The sequence below is a fragment of the Channa argus genome, chromosome 1 (genome assembly GCF_033026475.1).
Source record: "Channa argus isolate prfri chromosome 1, Channa argus male v1.0, whole genome shotgun sequence".
NCBI lineage: Eukaryota > Metazoa > Chordata > Actinopteri > Anabantiformes > Channidae > Channa > Channa argus.
Window position 1 is genome coordinate 23,352,984 of NC_090197.1, and position 21,393 is coordinate 23,374,376.

At 38.1% G+C, this 21,393-nt stretch overlaps 1 protein-coding gene across 2 annotated transcripts in view; it reads right to left on the reverse strand.

The window, feature by feature from the left end:
* Positions 1-21,393, reverse strand: part of trappc9 (trafficking protein particle complex subunit 9) — a 200,017-nt gene that overhangs the window by 89,722 nt on the left and 88,902 nt on the right. For both annotated transcript variants that reach the window (XM_067508237.1, XM_067508228.1), the window contains 2 exons: positions 11,625-11,767; positions 2,317-2,427 (listed from right to left, as the gene is read on the reverse strand). In XM_067508237.1, coding sequence (XP_067364338.1) covers positions 2,317-2,427; positions 11,625-11,767 — 254 coding nt within the window. The remainder of the gene's footprint in view (positions 1-2,316; positions 2,428-11,624; positions 11,768-21,393) is intronic.

Below are 21,393 nucleotides of genomic sequence, written 5' to 3' on the forward strand. Positions count from 1 at the left end.
TTTTAAATAAATTCCACTACTGTCCCTGGATAATTAAAAAAGGTTTTCTTTGTATTTTGTTTTTAAAAGAAACACACTGTTGAATAAGCGAGTATAATGTGTTATATACAGTATATTACATGCTTCTACATGCATCTACATACAGTATACATTTCTATAGCTCTGGGAGCCTGGCAAAGTTATAATAGGGCTTGCTATTACAGAGCTAGAACTATAGGTGGCAAATGGATTACCAGCAGGGGACCTTGAAATGAAAATCTTCTTAAAGGTTGTGCTGAATATGGCCAAATTGCAGCACAAATTGCAGTTGTGCCTTACTCGAGACATGCATTTATGTTAGGTATTGCTATTTAAAAAGAAGAATGCGGAAAAAAAAAACTAAACAAAAAACACATTCATAAGAAGCAGCACAGCACAAAAACAGCAGGGTGAAAATAGGAGGGCAATTCTATGCTGTGATTCCACATTGGGTAAGATATCACTCAAACTAAATCAATGCCTGACCTGGCAGTACAATGTATACAGCAGGAAAAATCTGCTCTCAGTTTATTATTCAGTATTATATTGTCTGTGCAATGTCTATAGCATACAAAACAGTATGCTGGGAACAAGTCTACGTATACAACAAGTTACAATTTAACTACACCATACAGCAAGTGATAATAATGAGTTTAACACAAGAAGCAATTCAGTACAAGAAGAGATGTACCCATTAGTCACTGAACTGATGCCGGAAGGTCCATTACGACAACAACAAAAGGAACTATTAATCAAAACCCAATACTACAAACAGTGCAAGGTGTGTGATGACCAAAACGGTTTCTGCAGTAAAAATTGTTTTTGGGAAAAGTACATTCTTTTAGTTTGTTGTCCCACTTTGGCAATGTTCAAATTCTTGTACCAAGGTAATCCATAACACACAGGGGCATATAAAACAGCATCTTCAAATGCAGCTTTTTGGGGGCTTCTGAAGCATTCCTCTGAATCATTACTGTGGACAATTACAGTTAGGTAAGCATGTTGATTTTAACAGCTCATTTTTGAACAGGAAAGATTATTTGGAGTGAGCCGAGGGATGATGTGTTTGGCTGAGTCTGAAAAGATCACTTCCACCCCCTAATTCCCCTCAATAATAACATTCCACCCTTGTGGCATATGAGTCACCAACAGTGTACCTCTACTTGTGGCCAAGCATGCACTGGAGAGACGGTGCTGACAGGAATCAAAATTTGCCAATTTCCAGTGAAACTGCAAAGCTGAATGAAGAGAGAGGAATCTACAGAAATTATGAGAATATGTGTGTTTATGTATGTGCATGTGTGGAGGTATGTCACTAATCTCAAAGGAAATGAAAAGCTGAAGAGGCACTTCAAGGAACAACTCGTTTTGGACCAAAACATTAACAACTTGTATTGTCCTAAAACAAATTTAGGATCATGCCCCCGAACACAGAAGAAAAAAAACCCAGCGAGTGTTTACAGTCTGACACCAGTGAAAGTGAAAAAGAAGTAGAAAACTCCATCATGAAAAATGTTTGGGACATATATATGTGTGTGTGTGTGTGTGTGTGTGTGTATGTATGTATGCCATTTCTATGCTGTAATAAATGCTAATGTAAAATTTAAATACAAAAAGAATAAATGGATATGCAAATAATTAGAAAGCTATTTGAATATGAATAGTTCAAAGACAACATATCAATATGTATAAACTCAAACATTTTAATGACTTTTAAATAACTTGCTCATTTTAGAATTGATACCAGCAACAAGTATCTAAACTGTTGGAATGTGAGCATGAGTCCCTGTGTTGCATCAGCTCCTCATTTAATAAATATCCATAATCATCTGGTAATCAACTGCTTTCATTTTAAAAAGTTACTTGGTTTTCCCTGCATTCATGCTTTATATTCACACAGCGTCAGATGTTTTTAGTAGGCAACATGTCTCAACTGCAAGCAGGCCAGTTCAAAACCAGAACTCTTTTACTACTGAGCCATGATGTAATATGTGCAGAATGTGATTTGGCATTGTGTTGCTGAAATAAGCATGACTTTTCCTGGAAAGGACGTCATCTGGATTGCAGCACATTTTGCTAGAAAACCTGAATTGTATATATCATTCTGTATTACTGTGTGATGATTTAAGCTATTTAGATATTGTTTGCCTTTTTTTGATAGTGTGAAATAGGGACAAAACAAGAAATACAGAGGACGAAAGACGGGGTATGACATGGCCAGGTAGAATTTATACTTGTAGTGGTGAAATCAGCAAAAGTTTAACTTTTTTGCTTAACATTAATAAAGAAGTAACTCACCTCTGGCACTCGCTGGCATGAAGAACTAGGTCTTGGTTGTTTTTGGCACTGACAGTAAGCTCATGCTCAGTTGGGTTGAAGATATCAAGCAGTAGATGACACTGGCGGGTACTGTGGAAAGACGTACACAAATGAATTCATGAAAATTCACACAAAACTTCGAACCAGAACATACACACTAAAATCATGAGTTTTGGTTTGAACATACTTATTCTAACACACAGCTCTGAGCTCACAAAAGCCTGTTCAATAGGGTAAACCTTTATGTGCCCATATAAGCTATGCATCATGAGTTTGAGAGTTTATACCTTATGCATGAGGTTACAATTACCTTCTAAAAATACACAGCCATGCACACAGAGTCCAAGAGATCAAGAGAAGACATGGTGTGAAGTACTCATCAGTTCTTGTCATAACATCAAAGGTGGTGGGGTGCTTTTATCAGGCCCACAGGCCTGATGGAGCAGGCCATCTCCACATCATCCCAGGCCTGCTTTTCTCATGCAGATCATAAGGAGGGCCAATTTGTGATTTAGATCAAGACAAAGAAAGATGATGCTGTGTTTTCTAAGTGTTAATTTTAACCCTTACTAGGTGTTTTTATCCCCCTGGTAATGATGGATGAAAGGAATGGATATCTGAAAACACAAAACAGAAGGAGTCTGTATGCTGTTACATTAACCTCTTTGGAGGTGAGACTAATGTGACAAAACTAAATATATTCATAGGCAGTAGTGGTTAAAAGGTTGTGAAACTCGACATAATCTTATGATTTGAGGAGCCCACAGGAATACAGCATACATCCTTGCACACTGATAACATAATGCAATGCAATAGTGTCACTTACAGTGCCACTAATGTTTTACAATTGCAATATTACCTGTAAAACTTAAAATATTTTTGTCTTTCATGCTGACCTGCCCTGTTGACCTTTTTGATAAATTAAATTAAAATTCTACCAGATGTAAAAGGCATCTTTTGTCAAATCAAATGCAGCACATCTTCCGTCCAGGTCAAATTAAACCCCTCTCCCACCTAGCTTGTTGCCTTTTAAATCTCAGGGTTAATGGAAGCTTATGTTGAGCTTTCCCAAGAACCTAATAAACTGCTGAGGCAATTAAAAGACCACATTTCTGAAGGCCTACCCATGTTTCTTTAATTGTCTTGTTGTCTTTGGTGGCAGATGTGATAAACGGGCTGAGTGGGGCGAGGTACTGATTTATAGGCTAGGGCGTTTAACTGAGGTGATCAATCAGACCACCCAGTTAGGAAACACAGGCTCATTGCTCATGCACTAAGTACCCAAGATAAACAGAAAGAACAGATTCACAGGTATAGCCACAGACAAACTGGATTTTTCACCTTCTGATTCAAAGAGTTTGGAGATAGAAGACAACAGCATGAGCCTGAAAAGTCATTGAACAGTGATGGACAACTTCATTTAAGATCCGTTGCTGTACTGCTGCTGTAGACAAAAGCTTAATATTATGCTATGAACTAGAGTAGACTGAATCATACCACTGAATCATTTTGATAAGTATTCTGGTGAGATACTACAAAATCAACATCTAAGCTTAATAAATTATTCAAAACCACCAATAAGGTTTCAAAGTTTTTATTTCCATCTCAGTCTGTGAATTTTTAAATGTATCTTTAAGTGTAGTTTGAGGTGGGGAGGGAACAAAGCTACGCCTCTTTGTTTCAACCTGAACATATATATTTACTGCTGAAAGTCATTCATCAATGACATAATACTTGTGCCTTATGAATGAACTCACTTCATTAGCCCAAAATATGACTGCATGTACTGCTTTTGTATGTTTTGTATGTATGTATCTGTGTGCATCCATGGAAGTTGTCATGTTGTATGTGGGGTAGAGATTGCTTTAATACTATAACCACTGTGATATATGAACCCAGGAGATGCTCTTTATTACAGCTGCTTGTATGCCAATGGGGAAAGCAAGTTAATGAATGTCACTGTCTATTTCAGGACTCTACTACACTGACAAATAAACCATGAGGTCAGCATTTTGCAAGTACTGATCTAAAGAGGGCTCTGTTCAGGGGGCCTGGTGGCTTAGTGGTAGAGCATTGGGTTGGGATGCAGAAGGTTGCAGGTTCGCAGTGGTCCAGCCACCAAGGCCCACCTTGGTGCCGGAAGGGTTGGGAGGGTTGGCAGGAAGGGCATCCAGTGTAAAAACTCATGCCAAATCAACATGAGGAAGACAACAAAAAGACGTAGATACAAAATCCACGCTATGTCAGACCAAAGCCAGATCATCTGTTGCTTTACAATAAAAAACATATTGCTCTATCTATAGAAAGGGGTGTGACACTGCCTGGGCATTAGTTGGGACCAGAGACATGTTTATTGTAAGGTTGTGGGCAGTAAAAAAGGCACACGCCCTGGGTAAATCAATAAAGCAAGGTCCACAGCTCAGTCAATACGGAAAATCTGTGATCAATAAGTGCTGATTTTGCAGGGAATACACCGGCACAAAAACGTGACATATTCCTTGCACACAAAATGTATCCACTTTATTTAGACTGATTGAATTTAGAGCCCTGCCAGCCAAAGAACAGCAACTCTCCTCTATGTCTACATGTATAGATAGAGCTAGAGAGATTATTGAATGATAAGGAAAAATGTGTAGAAATCTACCCATGCAGATATTGCAGTTTTAGTTTTGTTTGTGTATTTGTTTTATTTATAATAGCCTCTGATAATGTTGCCTGAATACTGCATCAATGGAAGTCAATAGATTTTTGATGTGACTGTAGACTTTGCATCATTTAATTATTTAAAAATTAAATTCACAAACAAGATCAACATTTCTGTCTAAAAACTGTTTGCAGTTACATCCATCAGCTGTAGACAGAAGCACACGAGAGATTTTCTTTCATATAGGAGCAATAATGTATTGCAATTGCTCACTAAGCTATGGATGTTACACAGGACACTCTTTCATAAAAAAAACAGACCAGAGCATCAGTTAATTTCCCCCAACAGAGCAATGCAGTTTTCCAGGGCAACACAATGCTAAGTGATGTTAACAGCTCCCTATAAAGTATGTATCACTGGGTATTTCACACATCCTGGTTCTCCATCACTTTCTTTAAAAGATCTGCCACCTAGCATATGGCCTAACCTCCCAGAGGACAGTTCTCTGCATGCCAAAAGAAGATGGCTATTGAACTGTGCCAGAAAACATCACAAGAAATGTTACATTAAAGGTCTGTCTTTATTTATTAAGGTATCAAAACATTTTAGCAAAGAAATTCCCAAGGGAAATGTACATATGAGAAACCAATACCATAATGGGAAAAGTATGATCTGAACTGTACACAAGAGGAAGAAGATGCTTTATAGGCAAAATATTGCACTGGGGAAAAGAGAGCAATATTAAATAGTAGGAAACAATAAAAGACAAACAAAAGATGTGAAAGATGCCACTGAAAAACAAAAGAGGAAGGCAGAACAGAAGAAAGACAGTAAAGGACAAGAACTAAGAAATAGTGAGAAAGGGAATCAGCTGTCAGAAGGGCATCTGATGAAATGGTAAATGGTACAGACAATCAGTTTTTTCGGGGGAGATGATGACATCTGTGCTCATTTTTGGCACTGAAAGTTTCATTTTGGTGAAAGTGGATGCACAGACACCACTAACTGGCTGATTGCTTACAGTTTTGATTGTCTTGACTTTCCACAATAGCTGGGTGACACTATATAATTTCATATTAGCCCACTGTGTTGTAACACAATGTGGCAGAAAATAAATAAATAGAAAAAGAGTCTCCTCACAAACCTACATAGAACTATTTGTTACTCCAGGGGTTCTCAACCCGGATCCTCAAGGTACCCTGTCCTGCTTGTTTTCCTATTCTTACCCCCTCCATCCTCCTAGATTAGGGTGGAGGGGGTAGGGAATTGGTATCTTCCAGTTAATTGACTGAAGAGTCAATCAGAACAGTCAATACGACAGTTGCATTACAAGCAGGACAGGGTACCTTGAGGAAACTTGATTTAGTTAACTTCAGTTAACTTCCAATGACCAAGCCAGTAGCATGACAACTAATATGGCTGACAAGTAAATGTCACTATCTTGCTAGTAGCCTTTAGCAAATAGGCTGGCAGAAAGAGTTTTAAAGAGAAAATGAGGGACAGAAAGAAATAGAACAGCTCCATCTTTCTTAAACTGTACTTTGCTAAGGTATGGCGCCTTTTTCTTTGCCTGCACCCATTCCATACTTCACTGACTAGTGAAGTATGGACCGTGGGGGGAGGAGGAGTACAACAGGGAAGTTTCACGGACCATGCAGTTGTAATTTTGGTCAAAAGATGAACTGAATTTTAACCCCAGAACCCAGAGCAGGTAAACAGGGATCACAGAAAACAACACATGAGTTCCGTGGTAGTTTTGTTATTGATAAAGGTGTAAGCATACAAATCTTGAAACCACAAAAAATGTTTATTATTGTTTGGCTTGACTGTTTTATTTTGACACTGATTGACCAGTAAATGTCTAATTGTAGTTTTATTGTAATTTTAAAAAGCAGTGATGCCAATAAGAGAGACTGAAGACACATACTAAAGCCTGTTCATCTGTCTTGTACAACAGCTGGTTTATATGGAGGAGTCTCCCTCTAACTGATTAACTGATAGTGGTCGGTAATTAGAATGACAGGCATTGTCAAAGCCTGATTACAGACATCATATTCACCAGTTACCTTGATTAAGTAACACACTGTTGCTATATGAATACAAATATATGTCTGCTTCTGTGCAGTTGTGAAACTCACAACAAATAATTGCATTCTAATATTCTGCACTAAATACAACTGTTTCATGAAATAAAAACTCAAAAAACATCCTATTCCTTTTTCCAACTTTATCTATGCTCTTATTAATGAACGCCCACAGAGGCACTCTTTTCGACTGCACTAGATCAAACCACGCATAATAGGTGAGTGGAATGACTTCTGCTTGTTTAAGGCTCAATTTCACAGTACTATAATAACCACAATAAAATCCACACTTTGTGGATCATAAACAAGGCTATGATGGGAATTATCAGTTTAAACAAACTGTAAAGGCTGAATTAAAAACAGACCATCTGTGATGGCTATTACACTGGTGACTGAACCTCCGTATGAGAATATACAGTAAGCTTCCTCTCGGGAGAAGCTGCTGTGTACAGTACATCTCAACGGCTAGCCAAACGAGCACCAGGTCACAGTTAGGAATCTGTGTTTTTAAAGGGAATGAGAAGAGCCATATGATTAGCTACGAGCACTAACCAGTCTCTGACAATGAATTAGTAGAAAAGGAAAATTCAATAAAGTCTCAATTTCTTACTTTTATACAGCATATATATGATTAATATACACTGTATCATCAGCGCTGTTGTAGTAGGAATAAAAAGGAAATGTTCAAATGTGGGTGGGTGATTTGAGGGAGGGGAGGTATATTGTTAATATATACAGTACCAGTCAACCATAACATTATGACCACTGAAAGAAATTAATAACATTGATTACCTTGTTACAATGGCAACTGGAGCTGAGAAGCTGCATTAGTGCTACTTGAAGCTAACAGTCCTTGTACAATAAATCTCCAGTGCCATTGAGGTGTATATATTTTAGTGAGGTCGTGTTTGGAGGAAGTTCTTTGGTCTGTGTGCTCAGTGTGTGAGGCAATGTTTAGGGGAGAAAGACTGAGGCACTGTTTTGGGGGAGAGTTTTGGAGCATATTGATAGGAAAAAAATTGTGTGGCAAAATATATCTTTAAAATATAAATTATCAGACAATTATAAGACAAAGCCAAGCAGGAAAATGTATTCCAGTTTACCTATTTACATTTATCTATTTGTAAATGAATAATTTATTTCAGCTCTAGTCTGGGCTTATTTTACAAAGGAAACTGGGCTGTGGACAGTCAGTGAAAGTGGGTAAAAGCAAAGAAAGCATAAACTAGAGAACATTTTTAAGTAGATGAAGAGAGGAGAAAAAAAACAAAACTATTTTCCTATGGTGCTGCAGAAAGAGTGAAAAAGTGAAGAAATGGAAAAAGCAGCAAAGATAGACAAAAAGAATAGGAATAAAAGAGACAGAGAGGAATTCAAATGGAGGTAAAGATACAGAAAATGGAATCTGGGACAAGATAATAAAACAATGAAAAGAGAAAGAATGGATGAGGATGAAAACGGGGTAGACAAAGGCAAAGTTTTTAAGTTATCTACTGGCTAAAGCGCATGTATTAGGAGATGAAAACAGCACAGGTATAAATCAAGCAGTATGCGAAACAAGTAAAATTAATTTCAAAAAATATGTTTAGGTTCAAGGTTCAAAGTTTATGAGTTTTGGATTTGCAACAATGGTTTTTATTTAACACTGGAAGCCAAAATTCCCATGTGGTACATACCGTCTAAACACAAGCAGATAACCTAAATAAGATTTACTACTTTTGCAAAAGTCTGACTCAATATATATTTAAAAATGACTGATCAAATATTAAACAGGGAGTCTGGGCAAGATTTAATGTCAGTTTTCCATAATTCCATAGTTTCTATACTTACAATGACACACTTAGCATATCTCATCCATTTGAACTAGAAATGCTGATTATTAAAAATCAAACAGACCAGTTTGAAGCAAAACTACAATAAAAAAATAAAAAAAACTTACTGTACATATGGAATGTAAATACAGATAGTTGAGTGGGGCATTCATGTTGGTAATATAAAACAAATATTAAATTAGATGGGTTTTTTTTTTATTATTGTACAATATATAAACAAATTGTCAAGTCAAGGCAATTCATTAATCCAACATTATTTAACATTAATTTGTCTGAAAGGAATTTACAAGCTGTACAACATACAATTCTATCCTATTGTATCCCTTCTATTTAGGAGAGCTGATTTTTTTCAACTTTCAATAAAAGTAAATGGTGTTTGGGCTCTGTGTTGCTTAAAGAGACTAATGACTCACTTCAGGTCGAGCAAGAATATCTAGAATTCTGCTGCACAAGTGCTGACTAAGATCAAGAAGAGAGCACACATTAAGTCTATTTTAGAGTCTTTACTCTGGCTGCCTGTTCGCTATCACACTGATTCAAAATGTATTTAATCTTGCACCACAGTATCAGAAATGTATGAACCAAAAAGGTGCCTCAGATCTTTTAGTTCTTGCTATGAAGCAGTTCCAAAGCACAGAATGAAAAATTTTATGATAATACTCTGGATGCTGTAACAACCACTGCCAAGATGTGACAGGAGCTAAAAATATTCATATATTTAAATGAAGACAATATAAAAAAACAATCTGTTTAGCTTGGCTTACAGTATATTGGGAGTTCTAATTTTACCATATGATTATAATGTCTATGATTTCCTCTGTGTTTCCGATTTTTGCCTGAGGAATTGAGCTGAAGAGATGAATGTGTTGATATCTGCATGCTGTAACTGCAAACCTATATAGCCTGGCTTTTGATTGGAATATTTTATTGGCACTATTCTCTTCAATCAATTATTTTATTATAATAAAATAAATTGATATAGGTTTAAAATCCACAAATGGCCTTTGTAATCCTTTCTAAAACCTTGCATTTCAACACATTGCACATGTTTGAAGGTTTGGTAGAGAGCCTAGAGATATCAGACTCATAGGGTAGAAGGTGCTCATGGTGGTAAGGAAGAGGATGGTGCGATGAAAGGGTGATGGCAAAGCAGCTAGTGCAGCATATCTATCAGCACTGAGCCAAGATGGATGGCCTAAACTGCAGATATTATTATAGCTAATGATTCACCTCAAGTGGTCATTACTCGACTACAATCTGTCTCCTTCACTTGGGACTTTTTTTCTTGAGAGCTGGGGGAGCTGAGAAGAGAAGTGAGGTGAGATTGGGGGGGGGGGGGGGGGGGGGGGGGGGGGGGGGCATGTAACAATGTCCACAGTAATGTATGTGTACGTGCCTGTAAGAGACAAGGAATGTGAGAAGGTAAGAAAAGAGGGAATATTCATTTAATATTCATTAACCACTATTTGACCTGTCAGCGAGAATTCTACGGTTTGTAGGGCTGGTTTTGATGCAACACTGTCACAGTGAGCGTTGCTGGAGAGATGATCAATATCTACTCACTAAACTGAGAGAGGAAAAAAAACTGTATTTGAATTCAGTGCAAGATCAAATTGAGCTTTAGATTTATTACAAATTACAGGGATAAGAGCAGCCGTGAGGTAGATTCTCCTCAACTTGTCTGATACTTGAGCGAAGGTTGAGTAGAGCTGCTTATTATCTGACAACAGCCAGCTTAAAATGATTAAATTCAACAAAAACTGCATAGAAAGTTAAATCAGATTAAAGATACTGTGAGGGGGAGGGGGTTATTTGCTGTTGTCATTTAACTAGCACTGCTTTTCGAAACTATTCTGCAATAACTAGTGAGAAATAATCATCATCTTTTGGACTTTATTGTGGTTTTGATTTTCCAGCAGGCATCATTACATCATTCAAGTTGTTTCTCCAAAAAGCAAGCAGCTGTCTTTGGCAAAAAAAATTATTCACTTAATACCACTATACAGTACCTGTCAAGCACCAACAGGCAAACAGCATTTGCTTGTAGCTAGAGAAGAAACTGGACTGAATATGCACTTACATTTGCCAGGTGGGCAGAAACAGGACTCTAAATGAATGCTAATGTTGCTCAGTGTCTGCTGAAAACAACTAAGTGTTTGCTAACATGTTTACCATAAAAAGCAGATCCACCTGGAAATTCAGTGACCTCAACTCTTTTCACTGTTCACTTGGTGAAACATGCAAAAAATCTCTGCAGAAAGCAAAGCAAGTAAGCTCTTTAACAACTCTGTATAGTGATAGTATTGATTTACTGCAGTGCTTACAAAATGATGTGTTGTCCCCATTGAAAAAACAAACATTGTATAAAATTGTATAAAAAGATACTGCTATCAACTTAGAAATAACTTAAAGGTGGTACAAATTCCTTACTGAAAAAAAAATCCTACGTTGCTAATTCATTCATTCATTGACTGAAGGCTATTAATAAGTGAAGCGGTCACATTACAACAAAATGAACCTGCAAAATTAGGAAAAATTGCTTTATAACATTTCGTCATTATATTTGGTATGATTTGGTGCATGTACACACATTATATTTTAATCAGCTTTTATACAGTTTTATTTGTCTCAGAAGAGGACTTTTAATGAGCAAACACTGCCCAAAACTTACCTAATCAGACATTACTAATAACTCTGTAGGAAACACATGCTACTTTTGTGTGTTACCTGGTGGCAGGAAGTGTGCTGACTCTGGTGAAGAACACAGAAGGCTCCACATCAACATGGACTCCCAGAGACAGTTCTCTGTAGTAGCCCTCCACTTTTCCTACTCCCCCAGAGTACCTGAAGTTCAGCACAGCTTCCAAAGTCTGCAAAAAAAGAAAAGGAAAGAATACTCTTACAATGCACTGCAGTTAAAACAAACAAACAAAAAAAAAACCTGTACACTAATCTAGTACTAGTGTCCAAGGGATGTGTGTAAGACTGAGTGTGATTAGGATCAGAGGTTAACGGACCACAGATGTCAGAATTGTCGTGCCACATCCTAAAACAGTATAAGAGGGGGTTGGGGACACAGAGTACTACTTGGAGCTCTTTTGCAGATAGGGTGGCACAGGACAAGTAGCCAAGCGGGATGTGGAAATTAAAAGTGGCAGCTTATGGTGAAGGAGCACTAGCTGACTCAGGCAATGGGCTAAAGTGGAGGAAAGGGAGCATCCAAGGTCTCGCTTTTTTCCTTTATGCGGCGTATATCATTTCTTCACATCTTGCTGATGGAGGCAATGGCTGTGGCTTTCCAGAACAAATTTCACTGATTCCTTGATTATTTTCAGTCTTTAGTCCTTCTTGCGGGGGCACTGAGCTAAAGTGGAATTTTGAACCTGCTGCTTAGATGTCTGGCCTATTACACCCTAATGAAAGAAGCACAGCATGTTGAGTGAAGAGAGATGAAAACAGAGATTGTTTCTATTGTATAGCAAACACCTTCATTCTAAATTTTAACATTAACTTTTCCTATCAACTAAAGCAGCATATTTCATGTGAGTAGTATATTTTCTTGGCATACACAGTATAATTTCTTGGGGAAGAAAATCACATGACCGATGCAGCTGCTGTAAAATAATGAAGTGAAGCGCCAAATTGTGGTTATCAAGAAGCACTACTTTTGACTGTATTCATGCTGAAAGGAGAAAAGGAGACTTTGTTTGTTGTTGTTTGTATTAGTTTTTGTTTCTTCATTTTGCACTGATATTTATGGAACCATAGAGAAAAAGGAACTTTTCTCCAGTCTGGGATCATGTTAACTATATAATGCCAAATAAGGCAAATTTTCTTTTCCTGTTTACACTTTTGCTGAGTTTCATTTGAGTAAATTATGTTAAAAAAATTTTTTAACATAATTTACATACAGACACACACATATGTATAAATATATTGTACAATACCTATATGACATATCACTAATATAACTTGCATTCTCATAGACTGTGGTCATGATGGTAAACTTAATATAGTATGCTTGATGTATTGACTGAAAATGTAAATCCTATTCTTCTCTGTGAATAATATTTTCTTTATTAGTTAGCTTCCCTGGAAGGGAAACAGTGGGGCCAGTCTGGTTTAGACGTGGAGGAAGAACAGCAGAACTGCAGTGAAGGCAAGAGACAGAGTCATGCTGTGCTGGCAACAGAATAAAAAGAACAGCACGGTGATATGAATCTCATTTGAGTACACCGACTGTACTTATTATTACTCAATTTCTCTGAGTAAAAAGTGGGTTGAGCCCATTCTACCTTTTATCTATGACAATGTTTTTCTTCGCGTTTTCCTTAAACACTTTATTAAAAATAAGACTGGTGTTAGTTTATCTCATAATTATCATTATCAAAACCTGAGAAGAGACAAAAGCAATAGATTTATTCTTTCAACAATATTGTGTAAAGTCATATGGCATTGTTGCCCAGAAACAATTAAGAGTACATAAAAAAGCAATATGATTTCCATAGGTAACACATTGTTCAGAACAATTTTCATAATCTTAATGATGACGATCTCTGTGAAAGTAAACATTAAGAAATGTAGAAAGAAATGCTAGGTTTAATGCAGCTGTGTGATCCTAATGACCTAAACAGAATCCTCTTGAGGAACAGTGATTGTCTCAGGGACACTGACAAACAGCAGCTGTGAGTCTCGATTCTCTTTTCAGACTGGGGTCAACCTTAAGCTCCTCCTACGTTCAATCCTCTCTCTCTGCTCTCAGCCCCCTCAGGACCCTAATTCAATCACATTAGGCTGAAAATAGGCCCTACAGTAATGAGCTGACTGTGTCTGGAGTAGTCCAGTAGCAGACCACAGCCGGACCTATGCATACAAGCAATGTGATTAGTAACAATGGCCAGATGGAGGTAAAGGCTCTCACCACTAAATTTACTGTGTTATGTTCAGATCTTGCAGATAGTGGCTGAGATTATCATACTGTTTTCATGTATATTTGACAGTATTTCTTCTTAATAAAACAGGTGTCCTCCACAACCAAACTATGTAACATTTTGGCTAAAGGAGACAGTTGTGGGATAATGCTGTGGAGCACAGTCACAGAATTAATGATTTGTCTTGTTAATGTCAGCAGTATATATACAGTGGTATCTTCCCAAAATTTGCCACCATAAGTTTATCAGATCAAGTAAAACTGTGTAGCAGCTAATGTCCTAAATGCTGCCTATTCCCTTTTTTAAGAGTGTGGAAAATAGCACAATTTTCATATTTATTCTATCAAAATTAGTGGTGCACAAAGCCAAAATTATGTTTTGAGGCTTTAGACCTAACTGCATTATATATGTTATACACAGTGCCTGTCAGGTTGAACGGGAAGAACTTCTTCTTACAGTATGTACATTTGGAAATGACAGGGAACGTCCTCATTTTACACAGCAATTAGCCAGTTGTACTAAGGAATGAAAAATCTTAAGCTTCTTTTCTTCCTATGGTGCATGTAATGTAAACACATTTATTGCTAGGCTTGTAAGCCAAGTCAATCTATTTATCCATTCACCCATTAATTATACTGCTTATCTTGGGGCCCTGGGGGGCCGGAGCAGATCCCATCTGACATTGTCAACCAGCACTTTCGCACACATACCCATTGTTGTTAGGCTGCAATGCTAAACACTGCACCACCGTGATCCTCATTCTATTTATAAAGCCTAAAATCCAAAATATGTCCCAGAGGGTTTTACGATCTTTACTAAATAAATTACACACATTACTCACATTACTAAAAGAAAAGAAATTGGGCAATCTCTTTTTACTTTGTGCATTGAGACAAGATTGCAATATCAATATACTATTGCCAGTGCAACTCCGGTATGCAAAATATCTTCTTTATGATTAGACTGGAATATCATAAAATACCCATATAATTAGTAACATTAGTAACATGTCACAGCATTAACTTGACCTAAAAGTGGCTTTTTTACCGAGTGGCCTATCACTTAATAGTGTATCATTTATGCAGGCCCCGAGACATATGACAACACTGCTTGACTTGCAACATGGATAAAGATAATAAATACAAGTAATCAGGTGAATCCCAGTTCCATGAGACATTGACGACATTAACAAATTGTATTTATTAAAATACACTGTATACTTCCCTAAACTATCATTAGTTGGTAACCTTTGTTTATTTTTTTGAAAGCATGCTTCTAATAACCTCGCTGCTTATCTGCAAAGTGTCACAGACCTGGCATGGATGGCAGACTCAGCATTAGTCTGGCTTTTTTCTTGGTTGCCATCACTCCATATTTTTTACTTTGTCACAGCAAACCCAGAGAAGACTATCCATCACATCCATCCAGCATTTGCTATGCAACAGATGTGAATTCTGAACGTCACAGATTGTACTGTCACTCCATCATATGACAGGTGGACTAAAACAAGGGAAAGAAGCGGGAAGCGGAAGGCTTTTTAAATGTCTTAGCATTAAGATAAAGTCCCTGACACATCTGACTGAGGAGATTATGGCATGACCACATGTCTGCTGACAGGAATGTTAAGATAGAGCATCACAGTGATGGGGGGCCTGGGTCAGGGTGCTCTCAAAATTGCACAAACTGTGAGGTTTAGCAATTACTATTTGGCAAAGGAATACTTCAACATTTCAGGGAATTCACTTGCAGGCTGTCTTTTTGAGAATTACATAAAAACATCAATGTTGATTTCATCACTGTGCAGTCAATACTGAGGCATCTCCTTGACAGTTTAGCTTAGCTAAAATTGAAATGGTCCTAATAATGTGCCCTCAAGGGAAATAATACTCTGGAAAAATCAGCTATTTATGGTCATTTTGCTTTTTTTAAATTTTTTTTTACATATTTCCATCTGATAAAATGTTTGAGCTGTAAGTAAGTATTTTGTTGACAAGAATGCTCTTAATTGGCATTTTTAATTACACTAAAATATTAAGAATACCCTTCACCAGTTCCTTTGTAAACATTTTTTAAAATACACACCCTTCAGCCACAGCATTAAAACCACAAGTTAGTTTCAAAGATGTGTGTAGTCTGTCTCATTACTGTCTTTCCTTTTTGACAATTGTAAAGAGGGAAAACTAACAAATAGCTAATGCTAATAATGGCAAATAGGAAGAACAGCATTTTGCCATGCTTTTTCCAGAGTCTCAGCAACACGCAGTGGTGTGAAACAGTTACTTTTCTACAGATGGCAAAATTAGAAATGGCACAAAACCTCAGTTTATTTGAGATACATTTACAAGATCAATTTCTGTTTAAAAAACATTTACTCTATCCTTAATTCAAAACAAGGTTCCACTCGGGCTACTCACATTTTTTTCTGTCCATTTATGGATAGTAGCTTTCATGTTCAGGAGGCTCTTTTTCATAACTGAGACAGGTTGCGGAATGGCAGGTAAACAGAGAGTCACAGTGTACTTAATTGTCCTCAAAATGAGGCTTGAACCCTGCTTAGGTTGCATCTGCCCAGATGTCTATTTTAGTGCTGTTAGGACTGCTTTACACATAGTCACCTGTCAATCAATGAGTCAGTCAGCTGCCCTCCTGAAGGTTGCCACTTGAGGAGGAATGTTTAGAAGTTAAAGAGCATTCTGAACACAGCTTTATACAGTTTCTAGCAAATGCAGTGAAATGACAAAGTACCAAGCAGAAGTTTTCTGCTGTCTTCCCGGATAGAAGGAAAAACGTCAGTGCGGCATTTTTACCTTACAGGGTAACTGCACCCTTTTTGAAATCATATTTAGGACCCATTTAAGACCTCCACAAATAAAATATAATGCCCTTTCCACAATCAAACACATGTACCATTAGGGCTGAGTGGGATTTTAAATCAACTCCATCACAATGTTAACATGTATACTTTTCCTATACATGTACTCTTTGTGTCTGTGTAAGAAATTTGCTAAATCATATTATCAAATTAAAATAATCAACATTTATCCTTTATATAGATTTGTTTCACTTAGGGGCCTGTCTTTTACAGGAATACTGATTATATTCAGGTAGCTATACAACATTTACACATGGAACCTGTCCTTCCTTAACACTTCTAAAATAAACATTTAGCTTCGATTAGTTTTGTACTAACCAGTAATCAGCAAAATTGTAAAAACCTGCTGCACATTAATCAAATATGGAGGCTCTGTGGTAAAACGAAGTCTGTATCTAATTTCAAACATCTGCTAATATGTAAATGGTAAAAAATATTGTGTATTCCCTGAAGACTTCTGAGTTTTTCTTTAAGTTTAGCACCATAGCTAAATGAAAGCAGACGGTGGTTTGTGTAGAACTGACAAAAAACTTTCATGAATGGGATCAGGGCCAGATATTAACATTTAAATTTTTAGTCACATAACAATAAAACCACTTGGTGTTATGGTAATTTTAATTATAATTTACTGCTTATATCATTTTTATGATTTTTTTTAAACTTTACCTTTTGACAATTTAAGGACTTTTTAAGGATATGTGAACAAATTGCCTAAATTCCTGTACATCACTGTAGATAATGTAAATAATGTAAAAAGCTTGAACAATATGAGCAAATTAGATCACGGCACTGCATTCTATACAAAGCCCACAATCAACCTTCTTTTTGCTATTTCTGTGTGCATTTCAGCTTCTAAGAGAGACTTTAATGGTATTTGTGTTCCTGAGACAGCATGACATTATCATGTTTTTGTAGTGCACATTGGCAATTTATGATTCGCAAGAGAAAGGGGGCAGGATGTCTAATAGGAGTGAATGTGTTCTCTATTGGTCCCGCAGTGTAATGACTTAGCAATAATTGCTGAACGATGAGAAGTGAGAGCGCTGTGAACAAGACTGTTTTGGTGTGACAGCTGAACGGGGTTAGGGGATCTAAAACTGCTCAGTAACAACCAGCCTGCATGCAGACTGAAATAGCTGACACTGCTGACAGAGAAAAGTAAGTTTAAAGGAGAAGACCTAGTGAAGCACACAAGTTTGCATACTGTGGTCACTTTACCAGCTCCAAAACCATCCCAAAATCAAAAGCCTGTCTGGAACCACCCCAAGCCAGTGAATTTAATGATGGTCCTGACATTTCTGCCCACAGCATTTAGAATGTCACGCTCTGCACCCCCTCACAGTTAGGGTTTGCCTCTGATGTGGCAATTAGGATGAGAGACATTTTAAGGAGTGAGTGAGCAACCTGCCCAACTATGAGGACGATGTGACGAAAGGGGTTATGGGATGTCAAGCTCAAGCTATTATAGGAGGTGAAGGATAGTAAAAATAAAATCACAAAATGTCTAGAGAGCTGTATGAGAAATTCTCTTCCAGCAGCTACTTAGAGTTGTGTGCTAAAGTTTGAATCTTTGTGTTATTTACATAACCATGCTTCTCTGAGAAGCATGAGTGAGCGACTGACATTGGAAGCTCCTATTCCACTCGGCCAGCCAGGATTGGATGGAACTAAGCACATCAGGGTCAAAGCCCCACAATCCCTCCCCCTATAAAAGCGGACGACACTGCATAAGCCATCATTCAAAACACCACCTCTTCCTTGCTACGAACAAGCAAGGAGAATGGTCTGTTGAGACACTAGCTAATGCTACTAAGAGAACATCAGAAAATTGTAAAAATTACTCAGAAACTGTTTGCTGCTCCAGACAATCAGTCTGTATGCCAGTGTGTGCAACCGAGAGGATCTCAGCTCCCCTTTTCTGTTGACATAAGCCACAACTGTGGCATTGTTTGTTCGCGCTAACACATGGTGTCCCCTCAGAAGGCAGGAAATGTTTCAGTACTAGTTTCATTGCTTACAATTCAAAGTAATTTATATTGCATGAGCCAATGTGAGGGTCCCACATCCCATTCACTGCTCTCCCCTCAAATACCCACCCAACATCACAGTGAAGTATCTGTTGTAACAACTTTCCTGAACAAAAACACCCCCATGGGCACTCCTTGAGTGAGAAAACTCAATTCTCTCTATGGATGTAGTGCTCCTATGCATGTCACAGAGACTCTTAGCCTGTGAGAGCCCTGACAGCGTGGGTCTAACCTGTGAGAAGTCACCCAACACTGTACACCTTTCATGTCCAAACAACCCATTGGAACTACTACCAAAACTGAGGCCATCAGGCCCAACAACCTTTGGCAGGGCCTGAGAGATACAGTATTCCCCCTTGGAATAGGGTTAAACAGTCCCTTAGTGTCTGCAACCTCTCCCCAGCAAGCCTCACTCTGGCTGAATCTATAAACAAACCAATGAAGGAGATGGTCTGAGAAGGGAGAAGCACACTGATCTACTGTCCCCTGGCTGGAGGGTGTGCTCACGAGAACATCGTCTATGCATGAGAGAGGGAATACTCACTCTGGGAATTAAGTGGCCACATTGTTTTCCAACAATATTTTCTTTTCGTTTTCTTGTGCTTTTAACTGCGCCATCAGCACACTGCCTAGATGCGACAGTTGGGAGAATTTTATTTCTGTGCAACAATGAAAAGTGCTCATGAGACATGTTTGAGGAGTACTGTACACTTCCCCCTGCTGAACATGGTCTCTGCGACTCTTTTTGGGCTTTCGGAACGGGCTGACCTTTCCGACGTCGGCAGACTGAATAGAACCAGGCCATCTGAACAAGCTCGGGAACAGAGCCTCATAAACAGGTTGAGTTTTAGAGGGGAGCTTGCCTGCTCCGCTCGCCACCATCTGTGCAGCTATCAGGCCAGATGTTTCTTTTCATGTATATGAAGGTGGGAGGAGGCTGCGAAGGCCGAGTCCCTTCCTGAGATGAAGGCTTTTTCTGCCATGGACCTTTCAGAGCCGGCGCTCTCGGTGGAGCCAGAGGAGTCGCCTGGGTCGCCTGAGGTTTAGGCTGCCTGGGGATTCTGAAGCTGACACAGCTTCATCATCCCGTTTCTTCGCCTCACGTCTCCTTTGCATTGATGTGACAGCAACCCAAAAATTGCCCTCGAGTATAATGGGGTGTCGAGGAGATCCTCATTTTCTCTGGTTGACAGGATGGTCAGATTTAACTATCGAGCCCTTTCCTGTAAGACCATCAACCCCATGGCTATTACCAGAGACTGGATCGCCACTTTATGGAGATGAAGACAGTCGTCAGTCATGACACACCTCCTCCCATAAACTAGAGTCAGGCAAAGCAGTCATCTCCTCTTCCATTCAGCTTTGAATGCCATGAGAAGAGAGAAAGCACTCAGGGCCTGGGCCATCAGCGCAGCTGCCTTGTATGACTTCTCAGTTAGGTTGTACTGAAAGTGATCCGCTCTGGACAGGAGGGCGGGCTCCGCTGATGGGGATGCAAACCTTTGGAACTAACTGTAGCTGAGACATAAGTCAATAGTTAATTTTCTTCCCCTAAATACCAATCTTTAGTATTTTTCCTATTTTAGTGTCAGTACTGTTGCAATGTCTGTTTACAGTATCATAAGATTAGCCATGTTTACCATCTGTACTGTTATTAATATGCAAAGTTTCAGATATCCAAGAGTGTTTGCTGTGACTTGTGTCCAAAATCTTATTGCCAATATGAGGTCTATGACTTTAAAATAAGAACAACATAGACTTGTACCAAATTAAAATCAGTCTCTTCCTTTGGTAATAGCTTATGGTTTTATGACTGCTTCACATCAAGCTAGGGGTGTATAGGAGAGATTCAACCAAGTCAGGATCTCCTGGGTTCAGCCTGAGTTGGATCCTGATAAGGCAGCGTGGCAGCAAGGGGAGTGTTGACAATTTACGCTAAAAGTCAGATGTTGTACTTCCATGTGGATTTACAGGGTTAGGGTATGTTTTACATAACATGCCCAAGTGTACTAATGTTTAAATTTGACAAACAACTGATGTTTTTTGATAGGATCATAATTGTATTATGATTCTTAAAATTTTCAAACCAATTTAGGAACATTCATCCATTGAAGAGTAATTGATTAAAATAGTTTTTTTATTTACGCGTTGAACATAGTTCTATATATCTATATGGCTGCTATATGGTTTCATTAGCTATACAATTAATTTCACTTCTCATGATAAAAATCATCATAGTACTGATGCGTCAACAAAGACGTTTCACAAATGCCTATTATTAGTGACGCAATATCTGTAACTTCTTTATTAGAATAAACTTCCCCGTCCACCCTTCTAACTTCTACAAAAAAAGGCAAAAACAAATGTCAGGTTCAGGAAAGAGTTGGAGCATGGCCCTGGTTATTATCATAAACAGCCTGTTAAATGTTCTTAGTCACAGCCACGGGGACGCCTTTAAAGCTAAGGGTGGAGGTTCGACCGCTGTCCAGGGTGCTGAGCAGCACATCAACAGCACAGACACCCACTGTATTTCCTCAGCAAAAATGTACCACACTTTTATTCATGTATTGTCTTTACTTTACAACACACTGTAACTATCTAGAATGATAAAATCTAAATGTTTATTTATTTATGCTTTATGTTTATAATTTATGCTTTATCTGTTT